At 41.7% G+C, this 26973-nt stretch overlaps 1 protein-coding gene across 1 annotated transcript in view; it reads right to left on the reverse strand.

Annotated features, from left to right (window-relative positions):
- Window positions 1-235: 235 nt before the first annotated feature.
- The window catches only part of LOC119009032 (cadherin-18), a 90309-nt gene continuing 63571 nt past the window's right edge, over window positions 236-26973 (reverse strand). Inside the window, exons 9-12 of the mRNA XM_037079923.1 lie at window positions 23369-23490; window positions 20567-20684; window positions 8578-8829; window positions 236-1064 (exon numbers count right to left, since the gene is read on the reverse strand). Of these exons, the coding sequence (XP_036935818.1) occupies window positions 559-1064; window positions 8578-8829; window positions 20567-20684; window positions 23369-23490 (998 nt within the window). The 3' untranslated portion in view covers window positions 236-558. The remainder of the gene's footprint in view (window positions 1065-8577; window positions 8830-20566; window positions 20685-23368; window positions 23491-26973) is intronic.

Raw genomic sequence — 26973 nt, forward strand, 5'->3', positions numbered from 1 at the left:
GACTTCACTGAGGCTTGCACAGAAAATGGCAAACATGAAATAAATGACACAAAACGTACTGTAAGCTCATTTGACTGGAGGTGTCACTATTGTGCACATGGCTGGCTCAGCATCATCCTCTGTGTGGTGAATCAAGAACACCTTCGGTAAAGCCTCCCACCACGATAATCTTAACTGCAAGCTGCATTGTATATCCATTCTCGGAGGAAGAAGACACGCACAATTCTTTCACATATCCACTCATATGGATTTCAGGACTTTATTGAGCAATAAAAAATATACACCAAGGAAAATATCATTTTCCTTTTTCCCCATATTGTTGTTCTTCCATCTCAAAATCTGATTTAATACTTCCAGATGCACGACCCATGATCCAAAGCGACAAAATGAAAAAGAAAAAGGAAAAAGGAAAAAAAAAAAGAGCAGACTTTTTAGTTCGACAGTAGAAGTTGAAAACCACTGGAACAGTTTAAAAGCATCTCTGTTCATATTGTTCACTGAAAATTTGAAAAACGGATTTCAAACAGATTTTGGTTTGAACGGTAGTGAAATCACAGACTAGGTCGTCACATCTGAATCTGCCTCTCCGTAGAGTTCTGCCAGTTTCTGGAACTCAGGCCCCCAGTCGTCCAGGTAGTTATAATCCTGCTCTGATTGCGTGCCGGGAGAGTCTAAAGGGCTGACGGTTCCTGTGGGGGAGCCCTGGCCCTCGTAAGCGTAGGTCTGGAGGGAGTCGTAGGGCGGCACGCTGGTGTCCATGTCGGCCTCCACCAGTCTCTGCTTAATGAACTCATGCACATCCACCTCGTCCAGCTCCACCGACGGGCTCCTGCGGCTGCGGGGCAGGACGCAGTGTTGCCTCGCCTCCGGGCGAACGTCCCGGCGGAACTTGAGCTCTTCGGCGGCGGCTGGGTTGCGAAGGGCGATGATGTCAAAGGCCTCGGTGTCCTCCTCGCCTCCGCCCTCATCGTCGTAGGTGACCACATTCTCTCGGATGTCCTCTTCGGAGATAATGAGGGGCTCTTTCTTGCTCCGCCTCAGAGTGATGAAGAGAACCACGATGGCTGCAAGACAGAAATAGAGAATTGCATCAATGCTACGATTTAAAAAAGAAAGTAAAATATCCCTCAACAAAGAGAGCAATAAATCTACAGCTCTGGAAATGCCTTCCGACAATAACTGACATATTTAATAGTTGTAGACAAAAGTCAGACAGGAAGAAAATTGCTTTTCTCAACAATTAAAATGACAAACTGCTCAGCAGAGCCACATCATATCAAGGAACAGCTGAATATGGTTACCAGGCTCAGTCCTGTTTTTTTATGCTAATGCCAATCCCTGTGTGTGCCCGTGTTTGTTAATTCATAGCTCATGACAGACAAACATGTTGTGGTTCGTAAACACCCAACCAAATGAACACAAGCAAATTTTATGTGCATATTTATCTGATTTTCTATCACGACAATAAAAACTGGCCAAGCGATGAAGAGTTGTAAATCAATAATGGCGCTGTAGCCAACATTAGCGGTGTCTGTGATGGCACTTTGAATGCAAGCTGTTGAGATAATGACAATATACACATTATAATCATCATTGGAGCAGATTCAACTTCACATCCAACAGAAAGGCATTACACCATCTAAATACAAGGTGAGCCCTCGCAAATATATGGAGTTAAATCCAATGTTCTTTGGTGGTCTTTATGGTCTTAAAGCTTTGGTGAGACTGGCAATATAAAGAATAAGCCAGTTGTGCCACATTAAAGAGAAAGCTGTAAAATATCTCTGCAGATAAGTAGCTTACAGTGTGACATATCTTGGCTCGCTATTAATGAAGTCATGAAGCCATGTAATGTTTGATGACGTGCTACAGCTCGGAACTTGTTCCTACAACTAATGAGAGTTCTTCTTTGGGTTAATGATGACCTCTCCGCAAAATGTTAACAGTAATGTCTATTTGATAAAATGGCGTCAGCCAGGGAAGTACATTCCTACAGCAATGAAATATCTAAAAGGAGTTCATTATAGTGCATTATCGGAGAGGAGCGAACAAGATCAGTGTTCCTGCTGAGGCATCTTTGCTTCACAATTAAATTGCACTGCATGTGTTCAGGAGTAAAAACATAAATGTTTACAGGGATAAAAAGGGAAATTCAACTGCTGAAAACCCCTTTTTCATAAAGTAGATATGAATGTTTTATTCACATCTGGCATTATACATCAGACTGCTGCAAGATATATTTGTTTAAACAGCAACCCCAGCGTGTTAAATCAGCCTGTTGGGATTAGAGGAGGGAAGGTGCTGGAGGTAGATTAATAGGAGGAAGAGGTTTCAGCTTTCATATCGTCTAGGATGCAATGATGCATTTGGCTAATCTGCAGTCTTTACTCAAGCAATACATTTCTATGTATACGTATTGTGGTGTTTACAGCATTCTGTAGAGGGAACATATAAAGCAATTTCAAAGGGAAGATTTAAGACTCAGTGCAGACTTAGACACCAAAAGGTTTGTTGACAACAAGCTGGAGCTGTTGTAGTTTAACTCTGGAGCCTTTTTCCTTTTTCACTTCTCTTGGGCAAGTAAGAATAATCCCAACAATCACAAACAAAAACTGATCAATGCTGACCTGTCCCAGAGTTCTCATAACTGAGAACCTGAACCAAATGCAGTAATTGAAATTCTCTTTTAATGTGACATCTGGCAAAAGATACATCAGTATCTGCTGCTGTACCTCTGGACTAAAGAGCAGCCTCATTCCTCAGGCAGAGAGATTACTCGATTCATCCTCCACACTCATCCACAAATAAGATTTTTTTATGGTTTATTATTAATTCATTTTTTAAATATAATTTTACAGCATAAAGGGACTACACATAACTTATCTTTGCACATCACTAGTTAGAGTCACACACCCTGAAAATATAGGACCTCAAATTACAACACCAGCTTTTCAGGATTTAAGTGTAACATCTTGTTGCATTTTAAATGCCGGGCCATTTTCAACATGAATGCCAGGATGCAAAGCCTTAAAAAAACAGCAATGAGCTTCTGCACTGTGTGTTAATAGGTGACAAATGTGTGTAATAATAAATGTATGTCATTACATAACATAATGGTTACATTTCCTTATGAATTTGTGTACAATTACATCAAACCAGGCAGCAAAGCGAGTCAGGTGGGTCTGAGAACCCCAGGGCATTGCCCGCTGAATCCGACCCCAGGTATGAACCGATTATTAGAGCAGACTGTTAGAAGTATCTAATAGCTGCCAGCTATGCTTGGAGCATCAAATATTAAAATGATTTATCGTAGTCTGGATTCCTACAGCTATTTCTATGTATTTTTTGCTTTACCTTTTAACTGCAGGACCTAGAATCTAATCTAATTAATTACTAAAACTCACTCTAGTAACTGAGCAATATGTGGCCATTAGGCATTTTTCATAAACCCTGATTGAGTTGCACTTGGATAATCTGAAACTAAAATGTAGAATGAAAAACTTTTCCATTATGGACTAAAAAAGATCTGCTCAACTGTAGACGACTTATGACTAAAGTAATTATTCACAGATTCATCTACATATATTTCATTGTTCAGTGCAGTTCCCTGGTGGTGTTTTTAATGAAATGTCCCCCAACCTGCATGTGATTAATCTATGGGGAAAAAAAAAACAAAAACAAAAAAGCAAATGCACTACATTCCACCTGGTGCAGAGGCATCCCAAGTGGGGTTACAGAGGGTGAGAAATGCAATTTGTGTGGGACAGTGCTTATCGCTGAACTTGTTTAAAGCAACCAATTACACAATGCAAGGATGCGAGAGTGTGGGAGGTGCGCTGGGTCAATCACACTGTGCAGAACTCGGAAATAAAGATTTTTCTCTTTTTCATTTACTTGACCCTGCATGCTTTTGGTGCATTTTTGGCCATTTCCTTTTCTATCTACAGTTTAAAAACCTTGCTGTAGTTTAGAGGTAAACAGCCTGGATATGATGAGAAATAAAAAAATGTTACCCAGACACTCAGTTAATGCACCTTTCCATTATTTACCAGCATGCTTTGCACGTTCCACAGTTCATGATCTACTTGTATTTGTAGTATATTCCTATCCACTGCACTGTATACACTATAACATAATACACTCTCTACATTAATGCTTCCTCAATGGTCCATTCAGGTCATTTCATACGCCTAGCCAAGGCCAGTTGAGGAAGAACTGTTGCTCTGCACACCACTTATGGTACCAGGGAGCATTACTCCACTCTGCAGATATGTATTTGCAACAGTAGAGGCCATTGCAAAAGTCACATTATGCTGCATTCACCCTGGTTATGGAAGATTACACTGGGGGACTAGAGAGCTGCATTGTGCTTCAAAATAATGTGTCTAATCCCAATAAGAGGCCATTCTATGTTCCAAGGCAAAAGAGCAAAACTTGTACAACATAAGCAAAAACCAAGTGGCAAGCATTGGGGCTTAAAAATGAAGCCAACAAAGTACCAAAAATTGCAGTTCTTTGAATGGCCACTGGAGGCTGGCTCCAAGACTCAGTGTTAAAATGTTTACCATGTTTACTCTAGACATAAACAGTTTTGTACCAGTTTGTAAATAATACTGTGATGTAATAATAAATAATAATAATACCTGAAGTTATGCATAATTAAGGGCATGGCCACTTTGAGTGACAGCTAGTCGCAAGCTGTCTGCCAGGCTAATTTGAGAAACTGAACTTGACATAAGCCATCTTTGTGGAGTTGGTGCCTTTAGGATAATTTTCCATGCAATTATGGAGACAGATATATGGCTTGTTGTACTGACAGACCGGAGGGGAGGGACAGACGCCTGCCTTTCTGATTAATGGGCTACGCTGCTGACTGGCCGACAGCGGCTGGACCTGGTGAGCTCTGGAGGAGACAGCTGTGGACAGAGTCTGGAGCTTCTGGAGGACTGAGATTCCAGCTTGGTGATAGTCAGTGGTGAAAACACTAAACATAAGTCTAAGATAGCACTTGATCAATAATTAAACAGTGTCCTTCACCCACATTCTGAAGTTTGAACAATCAGTTTGAAAACAGCATTTTGTATTTGAGGAAATAGGCCTTGACCCAATCAGACTAATGTGGGTGCAGTTTTCCTACTTGAAGGAACTGCAAAGGATTATTATCGTATCAAACAAGATCCTCAAATTAACAGAAATTATCTATTTTATCATGGCATTACCATTAGCGTTAAGTATTTGTTCTGCATTGAGTTAATTCCACATTAAGAAGGTTATGGTTGTGTTTTTAATCCAATTCCTCTTTTCTACCCAATTAGTTCTATAATACTGTACTGTTTCACTTGAAATCAAATTACTACAATCCAAACAATGATCCACTTATGAATATTTGATGTTATTTAAGTCACGTGTAAAGGCCATTATCAACTGTGTCAGCTCAGAGATCGTTTGTATCCCTCTCTGCTTTGCCGCAGGCTTAATTAGAGTGGCTTATTAGAGGGCACACAGATAAAACAAGGACATTAATCGGACAGATGGAAAACAATCGGACCCAAACAAATCAAACTGACAAGTAAAGACGCGCAGGAATTGATGGAGTGAGCCACGTCTATGTAAGTGATATACAGTGGACATTGATGCGCTAGCTCCACAGCTTTTATCCGTCAATCAACTTTAGTCTACATCTCTAAAACCAGCCTGCCAATCTCTCACGACACCTTCGGTAAAAAGACCTCTCACTTACCTTTTACTGTGTCTCATGTGTGTTCATGCAAGACATGCTATTTCTTTCAGTCGTGAGCGGTTTGCTCATTCATGCCATCTAAAGACAAACTATAGGTGTTAGGGGTGCAAGGACAGTCTCACCTTAAATCTGTTTTATCTCTATTTTGAATTGTGTGCATTTAGGGAACGAGTACACAGCTGTGGGTTTGAGAATTGCAAAAACCTTTCAATGTGTAAGAGAGTCTTTTCTAATCAAAAATGTAACCAAATACAATATTATTCATTTAATCTGCCAGATGTGGTCTTGTTGCACTTGTTGTTTGTATAAACCTAACTATAAAGTAGACAATCTTTGTCTCTCTCTCTGTAACTTATTTGCATATCTTAAGAATTGTTCATCTGATCTACTTCATACTTGGGAAAATTGTTGCTCAGGACCCAAAAAAGGTCATAATTTGGTGGCTTTTGAAAAAGTTACATGTTCAATATGAATACATTTTGAATAAACAGCGGGGCATGGCTTCAGCACCATGGCTCTACAGACGAAGCTTAGCTCACATGGGATCCTATGATCTAATAGGGAAGTAAACATAAACAGAAATCATAATGGATTCTGGATTAGTGGGGATAGGTTGGCAGTGCAGTTAGCTGCTCCGACATGCCTCTATTTGGTTGTTGTGGCTCTGTTCATAAAGCACCAACATAATCATCCACCCTTTAAATCATAAATGTCAAACATGTTTGATATCATCGAGTCTATGAGCAGTTCAGAGGCTTAAGACTGGATCTGTAAACCCCTCACAATACCAGATAATCTGTGCCAAATGGCACATTTTGACTGGCATCTGCACTAGTTTACATGAAATCTACAAAACTTGATCACCTTCTTAGAAAAAAAAAAAAAAAAAACAAGTTGAAAGTACTTGAAGTAGTTGTTGAAAGATGGCCTGATTTCACCTCTTCCTGCTAGCTTAAGTCAGTCAGGCAAAATCAAATTAGCCATTGCTTTCCTTGACCCGAGATGCACCATCTCTGAAATCTGCCAGCAGAATAGAGCAGAATCAAGATAATGAAAACCCTTATTAACACCAGGTAAACATGCAAATCCTGGGCCATCATATAGATAATTCATCCAGATAGAGATCACGTTAGGTTTAAATGGGGCCAAGTGTTGAGGTTCAGGAGACTTAAAGTATAAAGGAACAATTAGCATAAGGACAGAGGGCTGCATGATATGTCCCAAACAGGTACAGCAGTTACTTAGCATGCATTTTATACCACCATTCCTCCAGGACACACACAATTAGCTGTTTCTTAACTGTACCTGTCATTAAACCCAGACATGGTGAATTATGTGAGATGGTGCAGGCAGGGCAAAATGAGAGACCGTTAATGGAGCGGAATCTGATTTATTTTGACTGCGACCCACTGACAAACTCTAAAATCTCTTGGGGTGATGGGTTTCCAAGCCTCTGCAATAGTAGCTGAGCTACTGTATGTGTGAGACACTTGGCTTGTAACTGGAAAGTGTGAAGCCCAAAATGCACCAACGGTTAAAAAAAAAAAGCAGGTGTGATGAGGACCCATCTCTCCCTGTTTCTCTTTCTCCCCTCCGTCCTAACTATCGTCTTCGCTGTGCTGATGATTAGTGATTCAACGTGTGTCTCTCACTCAAGCGTTTGCTCTAGACAGCGGTGATGGCCTTTTGTTCGCCTCAGCCAGAGGGTTTGGCATAGAGGAGGAAGAAAGCTAGTATGAATATGCATAACCTTCACGCACTAATGTCCACAGACAATCACTGAAGAGGGGAGGGGAGAGCTGCAACGGTGAGGCAGTGTTATTAGACAGTTTTGTCTAATCATGTCCGACTGCAGTTTTGGTTTGCAGAGGAGGAAATTGCTCTGCGACATTTCTCACACCCCTAGTTTAGTTGAATGTGGTTCATTTAGTTCAGTGTTTCAGACATTTTCCACCTCCAACAATTGTGTTCCAAATATGTGTTCTCATCTTACCCTCAAAGCTGATTGTCCACATTCCAAATCCGAAGTGAAAAGATCTTATAGTTATTACACATAATCATTTGTAGTCGCCAGAACAGCGTGTTGCTATAGTGACAAGGCACACATACTCTTTTGGGTAGTGCAATGAGCTGGTAACACGGATGCAGCTCTGTTTATTTCCACTGTATTTCTGAATGAGTTTGGTATTCATGGTGCAGAACGCATCTGTCACACATCTATGTTGGCTGTCATCGTATTCCTTCATGCTTATCCTTTGCTCTTCTAGTCGCAACATGCAATGTCAAACATGTGCCGGGCAGAGAGTGATGGGGAAGGAGATTCAGTTGCATGGTAAGAGAGCACATTTGAATTGAATTTCAAATCAGCAACAAATGTGATTTCGGTGTAATCTGATATTTCTTACTCGAGCTGCCACACGGTTTATTCCTAGACGTCTTTCCGTTGTACACACCTCTTCTCTGAATCACATTGACCCTGCAATCTCCATTTGCCTCTTCTTTGCTGTCTTTGTCCTCACCATCTCCTTTCAAGACACCTCTCCTCCAGCCTCCTCTACGAGTCTACCTTCTCCTCTGCCCTTCGCAATCCTTTTCATTTTCTTCCACCCATGCCCTCCGAAACTCTTTCTACCCTCATTCTGAATTCTACCTGTGTCCTTGCATGTCTATTCGTCCCTCTGTCCTCCTCTGCCCTTGTCAAACCCTTTCAAACCCTTTCAAACCCTTCCACCCTTCCCTGCTCTTCTATGGCTCATCTCCTCCATCCATGCCCTCAGGATGTTGCCCCCGGGCAGCTCCCCCCTGCTGAAGTCCCCACCAGGGCTGTCCCAACTTACCCAGCAGGATGACGATGCACAGCAGGATGGCAATCAGAGCCCCCGTGCTGAGACCGGCCGAGGAGAGGAATGCTTCTCCTTGGCACATCCGGATCCTGCCGTGGCGTTGGCACGGGCACACCCGCAGAGTCAAGGTGCTGGTGCCGCTAAGCGACGGCTCCCCACCGTCCCACACCACGATGGGCAGCTCGTACAGCTCCTGGGTCAGGTGGTTGAAGCGCCGCCGCCTGGCAATGATGCTGGCAGTGCTGTCTGTAATGAAAAAAGATGAAGGGAAATTAGCCCCCTTGGCTAAAAAGACTAATTGATGGTTTCCTCTTTCTTCTCAATTATGTTGCTCTTTCAGCGAAACCTGCAATTACCTATTTATACAGACACACATTTAGATTAAGGGTAGGGATCATTGGCCAAACAGAAATCCTGTCCACATTTACCATGGCAAATTGGATGTTTTTTGCTTTTGAAGTATCTCAAGCTGGTATAATTTTCACTGCATCTTACAGTCACTTCCCTGTGTTCCAAGGCTGATTTATTTCTAAAGGTGTTTACTACTTTCAACGCACTGCAAAAGAGCAGTTCACCTTGGCCTCTGTGATAAACACTGTTAATGGAACATGTCAGAGGACTAAACAGAAATGAAAAAGAAAACAGAAAAGGCAAATGAGAGAGAACACAAGAGAGTGATTTCACTGAAAGAAGAGGAGGAAAAAAATAAACACATGCATGCAATACTTGAATACACATCAAACAAAAGGCGTACTGAAAAGGAGCTCATTGTGTAACTTGTAGTCTCTCTCAGGTGGACCTGGATTCATGATCTGAGACACAACCACAATGATGACAGTGATAAAACGACTCTAATTGGAATATTCCCTGTGAACGATGTTCTGAATTTTTCAAAATGCGCGTGTATCGGCCGCTGTAGGATCCTTATTTCGATTTGTTTGCCATAAAGATGAGATATGTACAGTATAACATGCACAGCAGGCTACTTGCCAATGTTCTCTACATCGCTGCAGCCAACTGAAGCAGCCTTGTTTGCTCCAGCCAAGTTTATTTTTACATCAGTGGATTGTGGAACTACTGGGAGATTATATAAATTAAGAGCAATATATTACACAGTACATGCAATCCAACATGGCAGCACACGCAGCTCCTGCATGGACAGCAATAGGGATAGCATCGCTGATTGGACTGTCATTAGCCATCTGCTCACATTTATGGTCCAGTTGCACACCAAATCCCAAACTGAGTCACTATGCTGCATTGAATTGGATAATGGCCTGTCTTATCCATACTGTTTTGGCATCATCAGCACCAAATAAGTGCTAGCAAATTGGTAAAAACGTTCTGTAGGGATGATCTAATAAATTTGCCCTTATAGACAAGGGAATGGTTGATGGCTGATTAAAAGCAGCCATAAATTCAATGTGTTTGTACATCAATAGGATGTAACTCTGTTTGTACACCACAATCCAAGAGCAGTGGTGTCCCAGAGTGCTTCAAACATACATGTAGACATGAAACAATAAAAGGAAAAAGCATTTTAGTTGAATCATTCCCTTTTCATTAAAGCATGAAACTTGGCAACATTATACAGTTTAAGGCCCTGAACATTTTGAGATATGGAGCCGTTGCAAAGACGCCTCATGACGGCCATTTCGCTTTACGCCATTCCGTCATATCCTTACTAAATTCACCATTAAATGTTGAACATAACCACTTACAATATTGTTTATGGTGTCATTGTAACCAAGTAGAAATAATCTTTTCTGTGTCATTATTTTTGGTTCAGGAAATGTGACGCACAACACATGGTTTGGTTGACGCAGCAAGTAAAGTAAGCCAGTACAACTGTACTGAGTTTCTTGTTTTTATGAAGAAGTGAATGATCTGTTCACATATCACCCAGACAACAAGTCTAAACAAATTGGTCTTGACCTGCTTGTTTAAAGAAGTCCAGTGTACACGGATCTAAAGTGAAATGGGAGAGTTCCAGAGGTCAGAAGCCACAACCTCAAAAGCACAATCTGCTTTAGCTCTAAGCCGAGATAGAGGAACTACTGTAGCAGCAAGCCCTGATCGCAGGACCTTGAAGACCTGCTGGTGACAACATGGTGCTGGCGCGGCAGTAGATCTCTGATGTGATCTAAAAGTGATTGCAAGAACTTTAAATTGGATTCTGTATTTGATGGGGAGCCAGTGGAGAGCAATAAAAGTTGTGTGTCACATGAGACCTTTTTAACAGCTTGAAATAAGAAGATTTAAATTGAAGAAAATGTTAGTATTGGCCAGTTAATTCTAGCAAAATAAATATTAAAAGATACTCACACTGCTCATGCATCCTGTAGCTTTAAGCACTCGGCAGAGTTATATAATGCTGGTTCACAGTCAGCTTTAAAGGATCATTTGTTGTGGCTAGATGGCAAAAATAGGCTCACTTGTTTGCAGGGATGGGCATGAGTAATAGTCATTCAATGTATATAGTAATCACATTTTTTATATAGTCATTGGTGCAGCGGTTGCCTCGCAGCAAGAAAGTCCTGGGTTAGAGACGTGGCAGGGCCTTTCCATGCTGAGTCTGCATATTCTCCCATTGTCTGCATGGGTTCTCTCCAGGTGCTCCAGCTTCCTCCCACAGTTCAGAGACATGCAAGTTAGGTAAATTAGTCTTTGTACAGTGCCCATGTATATATGCGTGTGAATGGTCTGTATATGTCAGCCCTGTAATTAAGTGGTAAAGTGTCCAGGGTGTGTTTGCTGAGCCAGAGAACAAGCTATCAGTGTGGCCGACAGCAACTATTCGAGTGGAGAGGATGTTTGTGGAAAATGCAGTGAAATTTAGGGGCTGATCTGTGGAGTGCCAGCAAGGCACTACTGACGGTGTCTAAGATGTCTCAAGTGCTCAATGAAAAATTAATGTGACTACTTGAAAATGGAAATTACTTAAAAATGCCCATCCCTAGTTGTTAGCCAAACTTATGTGCGTAATTTCACCTGAACCCTTCGAGCTGTATCTAACTATATCTACATTAAGTGCTATACGGAGGCAGCTCAAGCAGGTCCAGTTGCATCAGTATAGCACCATGCAATTAAGCAGTGGCTGTTTTTTGGGGAAGATTCTCAGTCATCCAGGCCATGGTTTATCCGTTTCCTCTTGCAACAGAACATGCTAAGCTCATTTCCCATTCGTCAGGGATGTTAAACACCACCGTCCAAAAGCTAAGAAGCTTACACCGACATGTAGGCCATCGCACGGCCGCTTCACATGAAGGGCTGCTCTCAGGGTTTACCGTTAAGAATCTAACACGCAAACGCTTCCCGGTACCTTCACACTGTGACAGTGAGGGCGAGTTATCACTGCAGTTTAGCTATTGGAGCACATGGACCACAAAGAGCGCTGACTGAACATTCACGAAAATGTAAAGCACAACAGCCCTTTTGTTGTCTCATGAGATATAAAACACAGCTCCAGCACATACCCAGCCATCCCTGTTCATTCAAAGAACATGGCTGGATGAATCATGTACCTGGGTGACTAACTTGGGCCTCACACGGCTGACTAACTAGAAACTTGCGGATGACACGTCGCTGATATATACAGTATATCCGCATGGTATTTTAAGGCTTGAAAATGCTGAATCGTGCACAGGGCAACCTTTTCCTTTCCACCCAGCGAAAAAACACCTCCGCCGCGCTGTACTATCGTGCTGCTGCTCTGAGACCTCGCCTCCCACTCCAATCTCTGCTCCATCTATGAATAATTATAATGATCGACAGTTGGAATGACAACACGTACTTCAAGCTTTATTAAGTCAGACTCGCAGTATCACCGTATCAGCAAAGCAGATGGGTGGGGGGTTTGAGAGAGTGCAGTGTGAGAGATGCAAATAACAAGGAAGAGAGATGGGGAGTTGGAAGATGAGAGGAGAGGGGGAGGCGAGGGGGTGAATGGAGGAGGTGTGAGTCTGTGTGTGTGTGTGTGTGTGTGTGTGTGTGTGTGTGTGTGTGTGTCTGCGTGCCAAAGAGAGAGCAGAGAGAGGACAAAGGCTGAGGCAGAAAGGATACAAACAAGTTGGTTGTGTACGTGGTGTTCGCTGTCACAGCCTTTACACTCTGAGGCACGAGAACCGCGGCGGCGCAGGTCCTCGTTCAGACCACAGCGAGGAAGAGCACATCAATTATGTCATGCTAATTTCACATTAAACCGCCTCCCGTCGCAGGTGGGTGGAGGGAGAGCTGCGCGCCTGCTGATTAACGCCGCAGTGAGACGGACCATCTGCAGCCACGAGGCAGCACGAGTTAGCACAGTTGTGACACATCTCTACCCGCAGAGCGAGGCGGGTGACCACGCAGGAAACAAAAGGGAAATGCACTTTGAAGAGCACTTTGCGCTTCACTGAAAATAATCCTGAACGTTTTGATCTGTGTTGTTTTGCAGATCACTAGCAATCACTTTTCCATTTTTTTTTTTGTTTTGTTTTTTTCCCTCTCTTGGAGTCTGGTATTCTATTACATAAAAAAATGCACACAGGTTTTAATATGCATATGAATGAGGCTTTACACAACCCTGTGGAATTCTCGCCCTGCACTGGGCTCGTTAAGTACAGGCCACTAACTGGCAAATGGCCTCTTTTTTTTTTTTTTTTTTTAACTTTTTCAAAAACATTAGCATGCTAGGTAAAGTATCACTTACATAACTTCTGTATCACTTGTGCATTTCTGTCTCTCCAACTATGGACATGAATTCAAGTGATATTTCGCAATGCAGAAGTTGGAAATGCAGAGATTCTGGCAGTAACTCTGTCTCACAGTTGGTTTTCATGATTGAAAACATTTTATGACTGCTTCATTTATACACATACAGTACAGTTTAAATGGTAAAATCAGCACACATAAAGCAGATGTAAATTATTTGTAGAGAGCTGCGTGGAAAACCGTGACACCCCTGAATTACAGAATCAAGAATGCTCACACTCAAATCTAAAATTTGACCATAAAGTGAATGTAAATATCTTTTTCTTATAGCTGGCTCACTGCAAAATATATCAAGTTCAAGCAAACCAACAATAGACACGCGACGCTACCACATCTCTACAGACTTCACACTTGCCTACACATGCACTTAGCTGGATTCCTTGTGAACTTTGGTGGGTGTGTGTAGGTGCCGGTGATGGGATTCAGCACGAAACCTTCTCTCCAGTTGCCACTTGGAGCACAAGCACAAATTGTAGTGGCACTACTTTGTGGGCAGAATATATATTGGGTCACGTTCTAAAGGTTGGTATGATGTTGTAAAGGTTATAGAGGCTGCAGATGTTAAGAAAATGTATGTTTTGTGTAGGAGTCCGTACCGTTGTTCTTCCTGCTCAGAGGAGTAAAACAGCATTTTTTGTTGCGAAAGGTTAATTTGTATGGGATTATGTTATCAGTCTACAAGGCTCTGCACTGACTGGGCTGTATCGGTCAACCCATCATCATCAGAAATACTTCTCCGACGTCCCATGAGTGAGGTTTTGCTACATCAAGAGCTGATGAAATAAAGATCCCTGGTTGGAAACATTTCTTAGTAATACTCTCTAAAAACAACATATGTTATTGTGACTGTTCATTAGGCACATGACTGTTAGAAAGTTTGCCAGTTGACTGTATCTCATGATATTTCACTCAGTACTAATATATACTCTACTAAAAGATTTCATTCTCCCTCCATTCTTTCACATTCTCACAATGGACATTTAATTTGACTCCTCACATCAGATGTTGAGGTTATTGGCAAGTGTAATAAAAGGAAAAACGCACATCTGCATAACCAAGATGAGCTCATTCTAAAAAAAAAAAAAAAAAATGTTTTGTGATCACAATGAGCATGGAAGCTGGTTGATAAGAACTTTTTTTTTTTTTTTATTACAGGAAAGAAACTGTAGAGTTGGGTTTCACAGTGTATCTAATGTGTAGCTCCAACAACTCAAGTTTCTTTGTGTGATAGTGCCTCAACTGGTTAAAAGTCTTAGCCAATTAAAAAATATCTCAGCCCATGTGAAAGATTGATAAGAGGTTAAAGGAAAAGATGCCCAGAGAAATATTTCGTCTTGTATTCCAGACATGCATTGTTCATCTCTGCAATCTGAAGAATAAGCTGATTCGAACAGACAAAGAATTTTGTTTGTCTGTGTCTCAATGTTTGGTTCTTACAGCCTGTAATTGGTTATTTATTGAAACGTATTGAAGGCTGAAGATAACCACCACAACAGTCTGCATCCCTATATCCTGAAATGTTGTTACACATCACTTTTTATTTGATAGAACAATTCTGACAGGATTATCTGAAATGGGTTGAACAATTTTGACAGTTTTACTACTATATAGAACAGTATAAAATGAACTTGGACCCCGTAATACCCCCAAAGATTGATTTTACAAGCTGTGATGAACATTTGCAAATACACATTGTTGCCTGAGCTACAAGTCTTGGCATCTGCTCACCAGAGAAGGCAGTTTAACTGTGCTGTCAAGATGTAACTGTAATAAGATGTATTTTGTTGAATATCACTTAAGTTACCTGGAACAGAAGGTTTGGTTTTGGACTTGTTGTGATTCAGTAAGCCGTTATCAACTAAGCAGCACAGGGCAACTAAAGATTATGTGAGAAATCTAGCTGTAATTAAACCCGATCGCCAGAATAAATGTTAGCAAAGTATGTTTCTGCCAAACCAATGTCACTTTTCTTTGAATTCAATTTAAAATCTCTCTCCTGGTAAAATGCTGGGGTCGAGTCTGGTTCTGTCCTGGCAGAAATACCGCTTGGTTAGGGTTAGGAAAACATCATATTTTGGCTTAAACTAACCATTTTCTTCCCCATAAATATGAATGGAGATGTCCCAAAATATCAAAAAAACATTTCTGGAAATTGTCCGGAGGTCTTGTGGTGTGACACTAAAGTTGTTTGTAGAGACACTGACCAGTCACATGTTATCTTAGCGACTAGGCTGCAGCTTTCTATCTTATACTAATATCATTTTGAGTATAAACAACAGGGCTTTCATGCTGAAAAAACAAACAGCACATCAAGAAACAAACGTTACGATCTCCTTTTAAGGGAAGCCTCTGCATTCCATAAGGATTAGCCTGATGCAGTAAGGCTTAGTTTAACAACACATGCCTGGCAGTGACAAGAGATAGCAGCTAATGATGTGGCTGCTTGTTAAAAAGAAAAAAAAAAAAGAAAACAATATGCTTTTGCCCACTGCACTGGTTTCAGCATATATATACTTTTACAGCATGGGGTGCTTTTTTATTCCATACGGTTGTGTTTTGTGTATTTGTGTTAATTATGGGTTGGCCTGTAAGCCTCTGCAGTAACAATCAAACGGGACTGTGGAATACTATCATTATGTTCCTCTGGTACGCAGGAACAAATTGGTTCGCGGCTCCGATGTGGCACAGACGGCTGCCGAGGCCTTACTGCACACATAAAAAGCTTCTGCAAAACAGCATTGGGTTTATTTAATGCAAACAATGTTCTTCATCTCTCTTAAATCATAAACATAACTAAATTAGGGGAAAACACGCCTCGCTTGAGCACAGCTGAGCTAATCAAATGCCCCGATGTGAGATTGTGACTGACAATCTTTAGCTGCTTGTTTTGTGCGGGTTTTGTCAAAACACGCACGAGACAAGCAGCTCTGCCCTCCCTGCACAAATCATGCTGTTTCAGCAGATAATGATGTTTGAGAATCCAGAAGTATAACAGCCATTGCAAGGGAAGTGTGAATGACATAAAATCTAATTAAATGCCACACATATATCAATGGCTTGACAGCACTTCTTTCAACACAGCTGATTAACTGTAATATTGTAAGGTCTTCTGTGTGCACCCTGGAAGTACATGTCTTCAGAAATCAATTGATCTGTTTAAGTATGTGGGTTATTTAGAGATCATAGCCTCCGTTTAATTGCCTTTTTAGAGGCAAATGTCATCACAATGTGACAGATGAGGAGATCAAAGAGGCATTCAATTTCCAGTCATTGCAAAGTAGGCATAGTCAAGTCGAATGTATTTAAAGGGCTTTTAACAGAACAGGTTTGTCGCAAAGTGCTTTCCTAGAGCAGCTGAGTAGGAGCACCCCCCTTGTTTCACAGCTTTAATGGTGCCTAATACACTGTAGGAGTTTGACCTGCATTTATTGTGGCACATTCAGCACTTCAACTGTGCAAACACATCTGCGTGACACCTCAGTGTTTGAGGATCCCTGCCTTCATCTCCGCAAACGAGGAATCGTGAATTGAGCGAGGAGAAGGCCTTGATCTGAAACTAAGGCTGACTCTGTGTTTTCTTTTAAGCTTAAGAATCAACACTCAACCGCCACGCTGATCTGATTCACTAAAACAGAGCTGGAGCCATTCCAGGGTCTCCGTACGAAAAGCGCCAATTGTAATGAGATAATGGCTTTTAACAAATCTGATATGGTTGCGAGAACAGAAAATAGCTTCCCGAAAAAGCCGTAATGCTTTAGTTAATGGGTCCTTTTTAAAAGTCATCATTGTTAAATCACCTGAAATGAATGAGAAGGGGCAATCACTTCAAGGTATCATTAGTTATTTAACTAAGAAAGCAGTCATTAAGTACATCAGAGTGTCCTGCTTTTGCAAAAAAAACTGCGCACAGTTACAAAAAAACAAGTTAATGCGGATCCGTTGTGGGCAAACTGTAACTGAGGAGGAAAGGAGGTCATGAGAGAGTTAGTCGTGTGAGTGACTGAGAGGGATTTTCGTCAGTTGCACAACAACAGAGGGAGGTATTAGGCTCTGGCAGCATGCAGCCACCAACTGTTGGTCTGCTACAACAGCAGTGAAAGAAGTTGCTTGGAGTGTGAAGAGCTTACTTTAATTATCAGACACAGGACTCAACAGTATGGTGCATTGTGCCTCTCTCTCTCTCTCTCTCTTTCTCCCTCTTGCTCTCTCTCACCCGGATCTTGTGTACACAGCAAATAACTTCTAATACACAGTGGCAGTAGGACGCTATATGACTCTGACACCTCTTCTGAGTGGAAGTGCAAATGCAGGCTCGGAGTGACTGGAAATGACTGAGGCGGCGTGAACTCTGAGTGCAGCGGCTTAACATTAAGAGGGAGGTTGGTGTCGTGAAAATGCAGATGAGCCAGGAGCAACTCAGAGAAATAATAATTGATATGAATCATTCTGGATGGACCAGGAATTATCATACAAACGAGTAAGCAAGCAAATTATGCAGCAGAACAGATCAGAAGCGGGTTGTGAAAAGGTCTTGATGCTAAACACTATACTATTATGTTTTATCATTCGAGTTTTTGCCTAACCCTAACTGACGGCACTGTCCTTCATTGATAAAGAGCTGATTGCTTGTCCAGTGGTGGGTAGTCTAAAGCATAGTTCTTAAAACAAGGACCACTTTTCTTGTCTCAAAGCTAGCTTGTGTTCACCCTTGATCAAGGCATTTAGCTGCTCCAGTGGAGCTACTCTGTGGTCAACAGAACAGTAGAAGGCTTCATTGTACAGCTGACTTCCTTTCATTTGGTTAACTAACCGTCCAGGTTGTTGCTCCAAATCAGAACAGGCTCTTGAACGGATTTTCTCATTAAAAAAAGGAAACTGTGCGAGTAAAATACAAGTGTCTCTGTATGTTAGAGTGCTCACTTGGATCCCACTTCTGTGCCTTCTATACAACCAACAGTATAAATTGTAAGTATTTCAGGATCTGTTGGGGACGATTCCTCCTGAGGGGAATTTGTTCTGTCTTGGGTCTTGCAAGACATCCCCCCATTCTTTCAAGTTGTCCCTGGCAAATTATTGAAATATGAGTAATTTTCTATTTCCATGTCATGACACATAATCGTCCTATCCCACATGGAATTACAGAAAAACATGATTCTGTGGGGCACTATCACTCAAACAGCATGAACCAAGAAAACTGCTATCAATTCTTCAAGAAAGAAGGGTTTCCTTCCTGAATGGTTTGGGAATATTTCGCTGCAGATGGCTCGGTTGTGATAAATATCACAACTTTTCAGAAAACCACTTTGCAGGAGCAGGCGTATTTTCCAGAGTTGGATATGGACTGGAAATCTAGTCTTTCAGCAGTTTAATTTGCACTATGCATTTCAAGTGGACCCCGATCCCTCATCTGAACCCAGTGTGTCCTGGAAGACCCCAACAGGAGCTATTCCACCCAACAAAAGAGCTGTCAAGATCAAAAGGTCTGTAATTTAGTTGGTCAAAGTATGACAGCTGAAACCTCACCCCTTAACCTCTTTATGCCTCTGCATAAGCTGTGATTCCACCCAAGTTCTCAGAACCTTTAATCCCAGGAACCAAAGAGTTTCTCAAGCCGTCAAGGCATGTCAGTGCAGTGAATTTGCCCACTGACATATGAAGCATGATGACCGTTTTTTCAAGTCATTTTAGTGCATAACTCATGCTCAAAAGGACCTAGACCTTGCTGTCAGACAGCACTACTCCCCTGGTACCACACCTGAGGGACTTTTTGGGGGGTTAAATAGTGTCCACAAAACTTAATTCAGACCCTTGCTCTTGTGGTGGAAACAATGAGTTCTTTCAAAGGTTCATTAGTCCCTGGGGAAAGTTACTGCAGTGCAGAAGCAGCTTTACTAGTATTTGTGGCTGTGGAGGACATAATATACATATTACTATTCACAACTATATGATGCCTCACATTATGGCAGGCATTCAAAAGACAAGAATGACTATATCACTGTGGCCAGCCTCACTGTGATTCCCTAACACAGCGAATCAGCAAGAGATGTTTTGCAGGCAATCATTGAGGTGTACCTCTGTTACTCTAGGGTATTTCTGGGAAATTCACAACGTGACAGATATGGTACATATATTATCAATGGTCTTTTCACAACATATGCGACATAGTCACGCCTGTGAAGAGATGCCAAAGTGTCAATCTTCAAATAGCTGGGATAAAAAGGCTGTCAGCGGGGCTCCAGGGTTTATTCCGAGGTTTATTTTTATCTTTTGGGAGTGATGCCTTTTAATTTCTGTTAAGGCAAAAAAATATAAACCTATGATGCCCTAAGCACTCGACAGTACTTGATATGAGAAAAGAAAAACTCCAAATGATCAAGTATTGAACTTAGGTAAAAAATCTGTCCTCTCGCCCGAACAAATACCATCACACTTGGTTAATATGTGCAAAACTGAAGGACGAGTTTCAAATAAACCCATTATACCACATTTGCACTTTCACTTGTGTCTTTTTCGAGTACTTTTGCAGTTAATCCCTGCCTGGTTTGATTCATCTGCCCCTCAGAGACATCCCTCACCTGCTGCCCGCCTCCACTTCCAAGTGCCACAGCGAAACTTGCCTCTGCATCCTAATATAGTTGAAGAAGGCAAAGGGAGGGGGGGGAGCTCACGGTGAGAAGCAACTGGACCGAGGGCTAAGCAGACTTATCTCCTATTATCACATCGATTTTTTTGATCTCTCCGGCGCTCCCCTTCCTCTCTGTTTTCCTGCCTCTCTGTGGCTCAGAGATTCATCTGGAGTGCTGTGAACTCCTCCTCTCAGCGGGCAACTTTGGGATCTTCTGGCTGAGAGCTTTTAAAAGCCCTGTGATTGCAGACCAAGGTAAGGCTAGGTGTTCGCCAGAGACTGTGGTGGTTGCCGTGGCAATGTCCACTGTTGTCAGCACAAAATGAGGCACGCACGAACGGAAAGCGAGTGGGTAATCTGTTCGACAACACAATGTGCAAACATGCCAAACCTCTACGACTCTTATGTTTCCTGAGGGCTCAACTCGGAGTAGATCTCGGTGGTATTCGGATCTTCTCGCACAAACACAGCACCTCCAAGGCTTGAGGAAAATCAGTTCAACTTATTGGATCCTGGACTGTGAGCGGCGAGGATGGAGCCCTGCCCTGAAGGCAGAGAGCAAAACTCATAAGAAATGCAAATAAACATATTGATCGCCTCGATTACCTTCATTGTCTCTCAGGGTGAAGTTGGGATTAACTGGTAGCTGGCTCGGCAAAGCAAAGGAAAAGCGCTGTCCATTTGCAAAGTCATCCTTATCCACTGCTGTGACAGTCTGGATCACCTGTTGTACAGAGGATACAGGGTAAATGACTCTCCAGAGACAACACCTGCAACATTTAATTAGCCGTTGCATTTAGGATCACTTTTGACTCTAATTGAACGCAGGACGAGGAGCTGGTTTAGTGTCTGATGCATGTCTTGTGATTTGTTCATCATAATTGGTCAGAGCCAGAGTTCCTCTGACCTACAGCTGACTGGTCTTGTAACACTCTTCTCCTCTACCTGCGAACGCTGCCTGAAAAAGAGTGGCTGGTCGTGATGCGAGGATTTCATAACATTTGGCTCGGCCGAGGCGGGGGGGCTGGCATCTAACAATGACAGGGGTGCTCTGAGGGCAACTTCACTGCCACTTTTGTCGTCTTGTTACCCTTAATTGGTAAGAGACCCAGTGAGAGCAGGGAGAGAGCCGCTGTTGAGAGAAAAACGACCTGATAGCTGCTGTCACCACAGGGAGTTCTTATCTTCACTGTGAGATTTGGGGGTGTTGTTGAGCTCATGTTGTACTTGCACAAGCTTCTTTCTTTAACAGTGCGGTATTAGGATGTACTTTGTGTGTGCTTGAGTTTACTTATGTGGATGTCATGGTTGACAGGATGGCCCTGGTGGGAGCTTTTTGGCTGTGGAGTGCAGGATTATCTTTCTTCTGAGTGTTAATGGCTCCAGAGTTGTAATGATTTCCCATTAATGTGAAAAAAAAAGACAGCTAACTGCCACTTGATTACTCTTAAAGGATACTCTAAGGACAGTGGGAGCTTTGCAAAGCACAAGAGGAAGCAAAACAATTGGCTGTTAGCTTGAAAATCTCGGCTGAGTTCTGAGTGGGTGCAACATCACTCAATTCTGGGTTTAGAAGGACATATCATGGTCATTTTCAGGTTAATAATTTCATTTTGTGCTAAATCCATTCTGAGGTGCCAAATTAGCCGCTAGATATAAATAATGTGTGACATGAGGATGCGGTGTGATGTCACTAAGTCACAGAGGGCGGGACTACTGGCGGGGCATTTCAGGAGCAATATTTCTCTGGGAGGGAGGAGTTTCTGTTGATGTGCATGTTGAACTTTCTATCGTTCAAGACCTTTTACATACAACAGAACCAAAGCAAAACAAACAAACAAAAAAAAAACTTTCTCCTTTAATGAGTCGGATATGTCTCTGCTGTTGTTTAAGCAGCTTTTTGCACTTCAGTTTCTTAATTAATCTGTGAGTTTGTCTAAATTTGGCCATCAGCAGTGTAAAGAGGACATGACACATCTTTCAGTGCAACCTTCTCCGACTAATAGACGCATTAAGATATTGACAATTCCAAGTCGCTGAGCCGTACAGAGGTGTGATTGTTGAGCTGACAACAGTCTCGCTCTCCCTGTTAGCACATCTAGGTGTTTTAGAAATATCACACTCCAATCGAAAAATCCGACCCAAGATCACCTTTTTTTTTTTTTTTTTTTTTAACTGTCAGACACCTTTCAGCACCTTCTGTTCTCACACCATTCACAAATCCTGAACCTTGATTTCCATCTTATGGCATTGAAAATTGATTCAAAGTGTGAATGTGAATGAAAAAGCATCATACAGCTGCCAGTAATAAAAAAAAAAAAGGTTCCAAATTCACCAACACACTGCTAACCCCAGCAGCTCCTTTTAAATGGAGACCTATTATGCTTTTTCATTCCATCCTTTCCTTCAGAATGTTCTATGAGTTTTTGTGCATGTAAAAGCTCTTGAAAGTTAAAAAGCCCAAAGTCAGTGCCAATGGAAGCTCCTCTCTCCCACAGAATAACACTGCTTGTGAAGTGCCTCGTCCGTAGCCCCGCCTTTCATTCTGTGACATCTTGACATCAGACAACATCACCACGTCACACATTTGCACAATTGAGGCCTATATTTACCTTAGAAGTGATGCTAACTGGACGCATGAAACATGACAGAGCCCAACTGGAGACATGGTGAGTGGCAACTGGCTTTTACTCCAGATTTTCAAATTCAGAAAAATGTTCTGTGTGAATCCCATAAAAGTCGAAGCTCTAAAGCGGTAATGAGCAGCTCTATCTTTTTACATATGTTGTCTCGGACAATACATAATTCTTTTCACTTCATCCCCTCAGCCAAGAACCCTGAGGCCATAAAGCAACCTTAATTCAAATTTAATGCAAAATGTAATTCAAACTTTTCTTCCACTCACTTGAAACTATTAAAAATGTATTTAGTTGTGTCTGCCCAGCCTTTACTCCATCATCCTCTGCTGAACCACTCTTTCAGCCATTTCCATGCTGCTGATTGCCCTATATCTCAAAAACCTTCTTAATTCGAATGAATCAAAGGCTACTGAGAGCAAATTGGAATGAGCTTCGATTTAGAGCTGTCATGGTTTGCTGCTAAGATACTCATTTTGAATGCGGGATGATTAAGCAGCCCTCTCCGATGCCTTCAGAGTCTCGTACTGCTCAGCTCTCAGTAAGCAGCCCAAACTGCTGAGGGAAACAATAGCTGAGTGCAGAACGAACTCTGAGTGTGTGTGTGTGCAGTCAGGGGGGCGACTGAGGTTAAAACGCAGCTCCCGTCACTTCCCTTTCCCGAGGTGTGTCTGTGATGCCAAAGATTTTACTGTGTGGGGAGACAGAGGGAGATAAAAACGGTACAGAGATAGCAGTCGCAGACTTTTCTAGGTGAATCCTAGACGCTCACCTGTCCCGGCCTTGAGCTCTCGCACACAATGACTTCCTCGTCTGTGGCTATTTCTGGCGGATTGTCGTTCACGTCCAGCACCTGGACGGTAACAGGAACATGACTGAGGAGGCTGGGGTTGTCTGGAGCAGAGAGAGAGAGAGAGAGAGAGAGAGAGAGAGAATGGGCAACAGAGGAGATGAAAGTCAAACGTAAGCCTTAATAACAAAGTAGAGCGTCAACAGTGTAATTTTAAACTGGGACACACTGTGCTCTTCTTGTTAGACCACTTATGGGGTTTGTCTTATAAAAGCACTGAGGGATGCAATGCTGCAGAAAACAGTTCTGCATATGAAGTCAAATCCGATCATCTTTGTGCAGCATTTATTTTCCCCAGCTGGTGTGCTCAGCCATGATGCATTATTTGCCCCTCGTGCTGCATGAGCAACTCATAAAGAATGTAGATCATACGTTCATATTCTCATTTTAATAACAAGCAATGGTCTTAGTGGCAGCCCAGAATGAAATATGTTTAAAAAAATAATTATTCAACATTTCCATTCCGTCCTGTTGATTTAAGATTTCATATTTATTGCAGTGTACGCCATCTGCATCCATACATTATTATAGTGCCATTAGCGTAGCAATGTCAAGCTCAAGTGCTCCTAGAAGTGAAATGGGACAGTAATGTGATTTCTCTGCACTAATGTGGCCCAACAATTCTAGGCACAGACGATGCTGACTAATGACTAATTTGTTAATTTACGCGAATCGTACAAATATTACCCAGAGGAGTTCTGTTCGATATTTGGAGGTTGAGCAAATCACCACCTAAAAAAACTTGCAGTGTAAAGGTGTTCTATGTTTTTTTTTTTTCCAAATATCCATCAGTTTCATGTTTACCAATAATAATAATAATGTAGTCCTTTCGTCGAAATTATCCAATTGTTTTGCATTTACAATACCAAAATGTAGACTTGACCTGTGGTCTGTTGCTTGGCAGCATTGTCTCTTGCAACTCCATCACTGCCCCATCTAAGCACCAACATGAAAGTCAGGTAAAAACATATAATGTGAACGTATAATTTGTAAATGAGTGTGTACAAATTGTAATGTATCTGTGGTTTGCAGAAACTGCATTTCAACATTTCAACCTGGCCACTCCCCTGTAAGTAATAATCATTCAGCTTTGTTTCACTCAGATTCTTTCTCCCTGGTCATCCATCCTTCCCCTCCGACTGTCGCCTTCCAGTTTGAGAATCAGTCGACTAGAGCAGGGCATTTAACCCTCAACCCGTGGGGCACCTCAGCCTCCAACACATAGGACTAGTTTTACTGCGTAGCTCCCGGATGTTTTACAGTATGTCTGTGTAAAGGTAGCACGCTCACTCAGCAAAACCTTCCTTGAATAGGAAAAAACAACTCGTGCAGGTGCAGCGCACCTTCTTTTAAATTAATGCATCAACATCTTTATTTATTTCATCTTGTGCATAAAAGGTCTGACAGTGCATCTAATGTATCATAAGGCAGATCTCTGTGCTCACGGTTATTCAAGATTATTCAAAAACATGTTGAAGTTGATCCTCTCACTCACTATGGTCTGTCTAGTCCTGGTGGCCATTAGAAGGCAAGGTAATGTTTCTGCAGGATGGTTGTGACTATGATACGGCATGTCCTTGCTCATTCAGAGTGGTAAAAGTGCATCACTCTGGCTTTTGAAAGTGTCTTGGCACGTATCCTTGAATACTACGGGGAGGTGAAGAGATAAGGAAACATTAGCATGCAGCACCTCTGTCGCTTGGCAAGAGATTTGCCTAATTGGGATTACAAATTAGCCAACTTACCTGATAACAATTCTTAAAGTTAGCCGGCGCTGATTGAATTAATTTTCAGTGTAGGGAAAGGACATCGAAACAATTGGGACTAATTTGATTTGGTAGGTAATTATCAGAAAAATACACTCTGAATACATCCTAATCAGTATGCAAATGATCCGCTTCGTCCTTTTTTTCTCCGGACTGTAATTGTTAATTTCATCGTTAACTCACCTGGTACTGTGCTGCATTTAAACACCCTCAGTGATTATACTATTACTGTTAACTATGCTAGAACATCCCGCTGTGCTGATAACAGGACATGAGTATAATAATCATGTTACTATTACTGATCCGATGATACGATACAAAACAAATGGATTTTCCTTGTTCAAAGCTTTATTTTTACCATTTCACGTTGGATGTTTGTGTGGTATAACTGAAAATAAATGAGGTGTTTCACTCTATATATTAAATAAAAATATTATGTTCTAAATACTTGAAGCTCATGGACATTTAGTCAATGTTATAAGCAGGTTATAAGATACAGTCAGGAGGGGGCTGCATGGAATCTGATCACTGGGAACCCTAAAAAATGGTCAGATGTAAAAAAAAATAAGGTAATTCATTACTAACATAATCAAAGGTCCATTTTATAATAAAGTTGTTTTTTACATCTCATTCCCTACTTGGCAGCCACCCACACCAGTGTCAGCACTTGACAAGTTGGGACTAATAAAGTTTGTGGCTCCAAATACAAAACAAATGATTTTCCCTGTTGAGAGCTTTCTTTTTTTTTTTTTTTTTTACCATTTAAAGCAAGATATTTTCATGGTGTGACCCAAATTAAATGAACTACTTTACTCTCGAAATGGAATAATATAATTCAGTGACAAAGACTTGAGTCTTTCCGAGACTTCCGTTAAGGAGAATATGAGCATGGATATAGAAGAAGGAGGCTGTGTGACAGTTTGTTCACTGGGAACCCTTTAATAAATGGTCAGGACGAGGGCATTGACACTGAACTGGTTAGCTGGACAGCTGCAGGCAACAGCCACTGATAGCAGTGGTTTTTTTTAACCATAATAGCCCTTACCTCTCTCCATTCTGGCTAAGACTGACAAGTCAGAGTCCTGGTGCTCCTGCTGAAGTGTCTTTCCTCAAGACACTCAAGTGAATATCTGAATAAAATCTGTTCAGCGCCTACAAACTGCTGTTGATTCCACTCTGTAGGTAAAGGCAGAGCGTGTGGTGCAGATTCATATAGTCATTCCTTTTAATGGATCCTTTTCTTTTGTTGGTATTGATTCTGCCTCCAATTTTACACACTATGAACCTGAACCTGGACTGTTCCCTGACGATACGATGCCCTCAGGGTGTCTCGTCATCTTGAGGGAAAGGGGAAAAAAAGGGCTTAACCTTCGGGTACAAGTATAGCACCTACTATTTTATGCTTTTATCTCTTTAAATCATGCTGTTGTGGCACAAAACTCACCAGTGATTTGAATGCAGTCCTGATAAAGATTTATAATGACTCCTATTAGCTGGGGGCTAAACAAGATGAGAGTGGAGAAGAAAGAGCAATCTCTTTTAAGTGCCTTTTTCAGCCAACTGCATAACACTATTTCATGTGTTTACTACGGTCCCTGAAGGTGTCAAACATGGGAGAAATACACCGTGGTTATTTAAATATTTATATGTCCGACAGCGAGGAGAAAGGTATGTTCAGTATGTGCAGATATAAATGGAGAATAAATGTGCCTGTAAACCTAATGAAGTTGCAGCTCTACATCAAAAGTGCTATTTCATAAT

The sequence above is a fragment of the Acanthopagrus latus genome, chromosome 19 (genome assembly GCF_904848185.1).
Source record: "Acanthopagrus latus isolate v.2019 chromosome 19, fAcaLat1.1, whole genome shotgun sequence".
In the NCBI taxonomy this organism is placed as follows: domain Eukaryota; kingdom Metazoa; phylum Chordata; class Actinopteri; order Spariformes; family Sparidae; genus Acanthopagrus; species Acanthopagrus latus.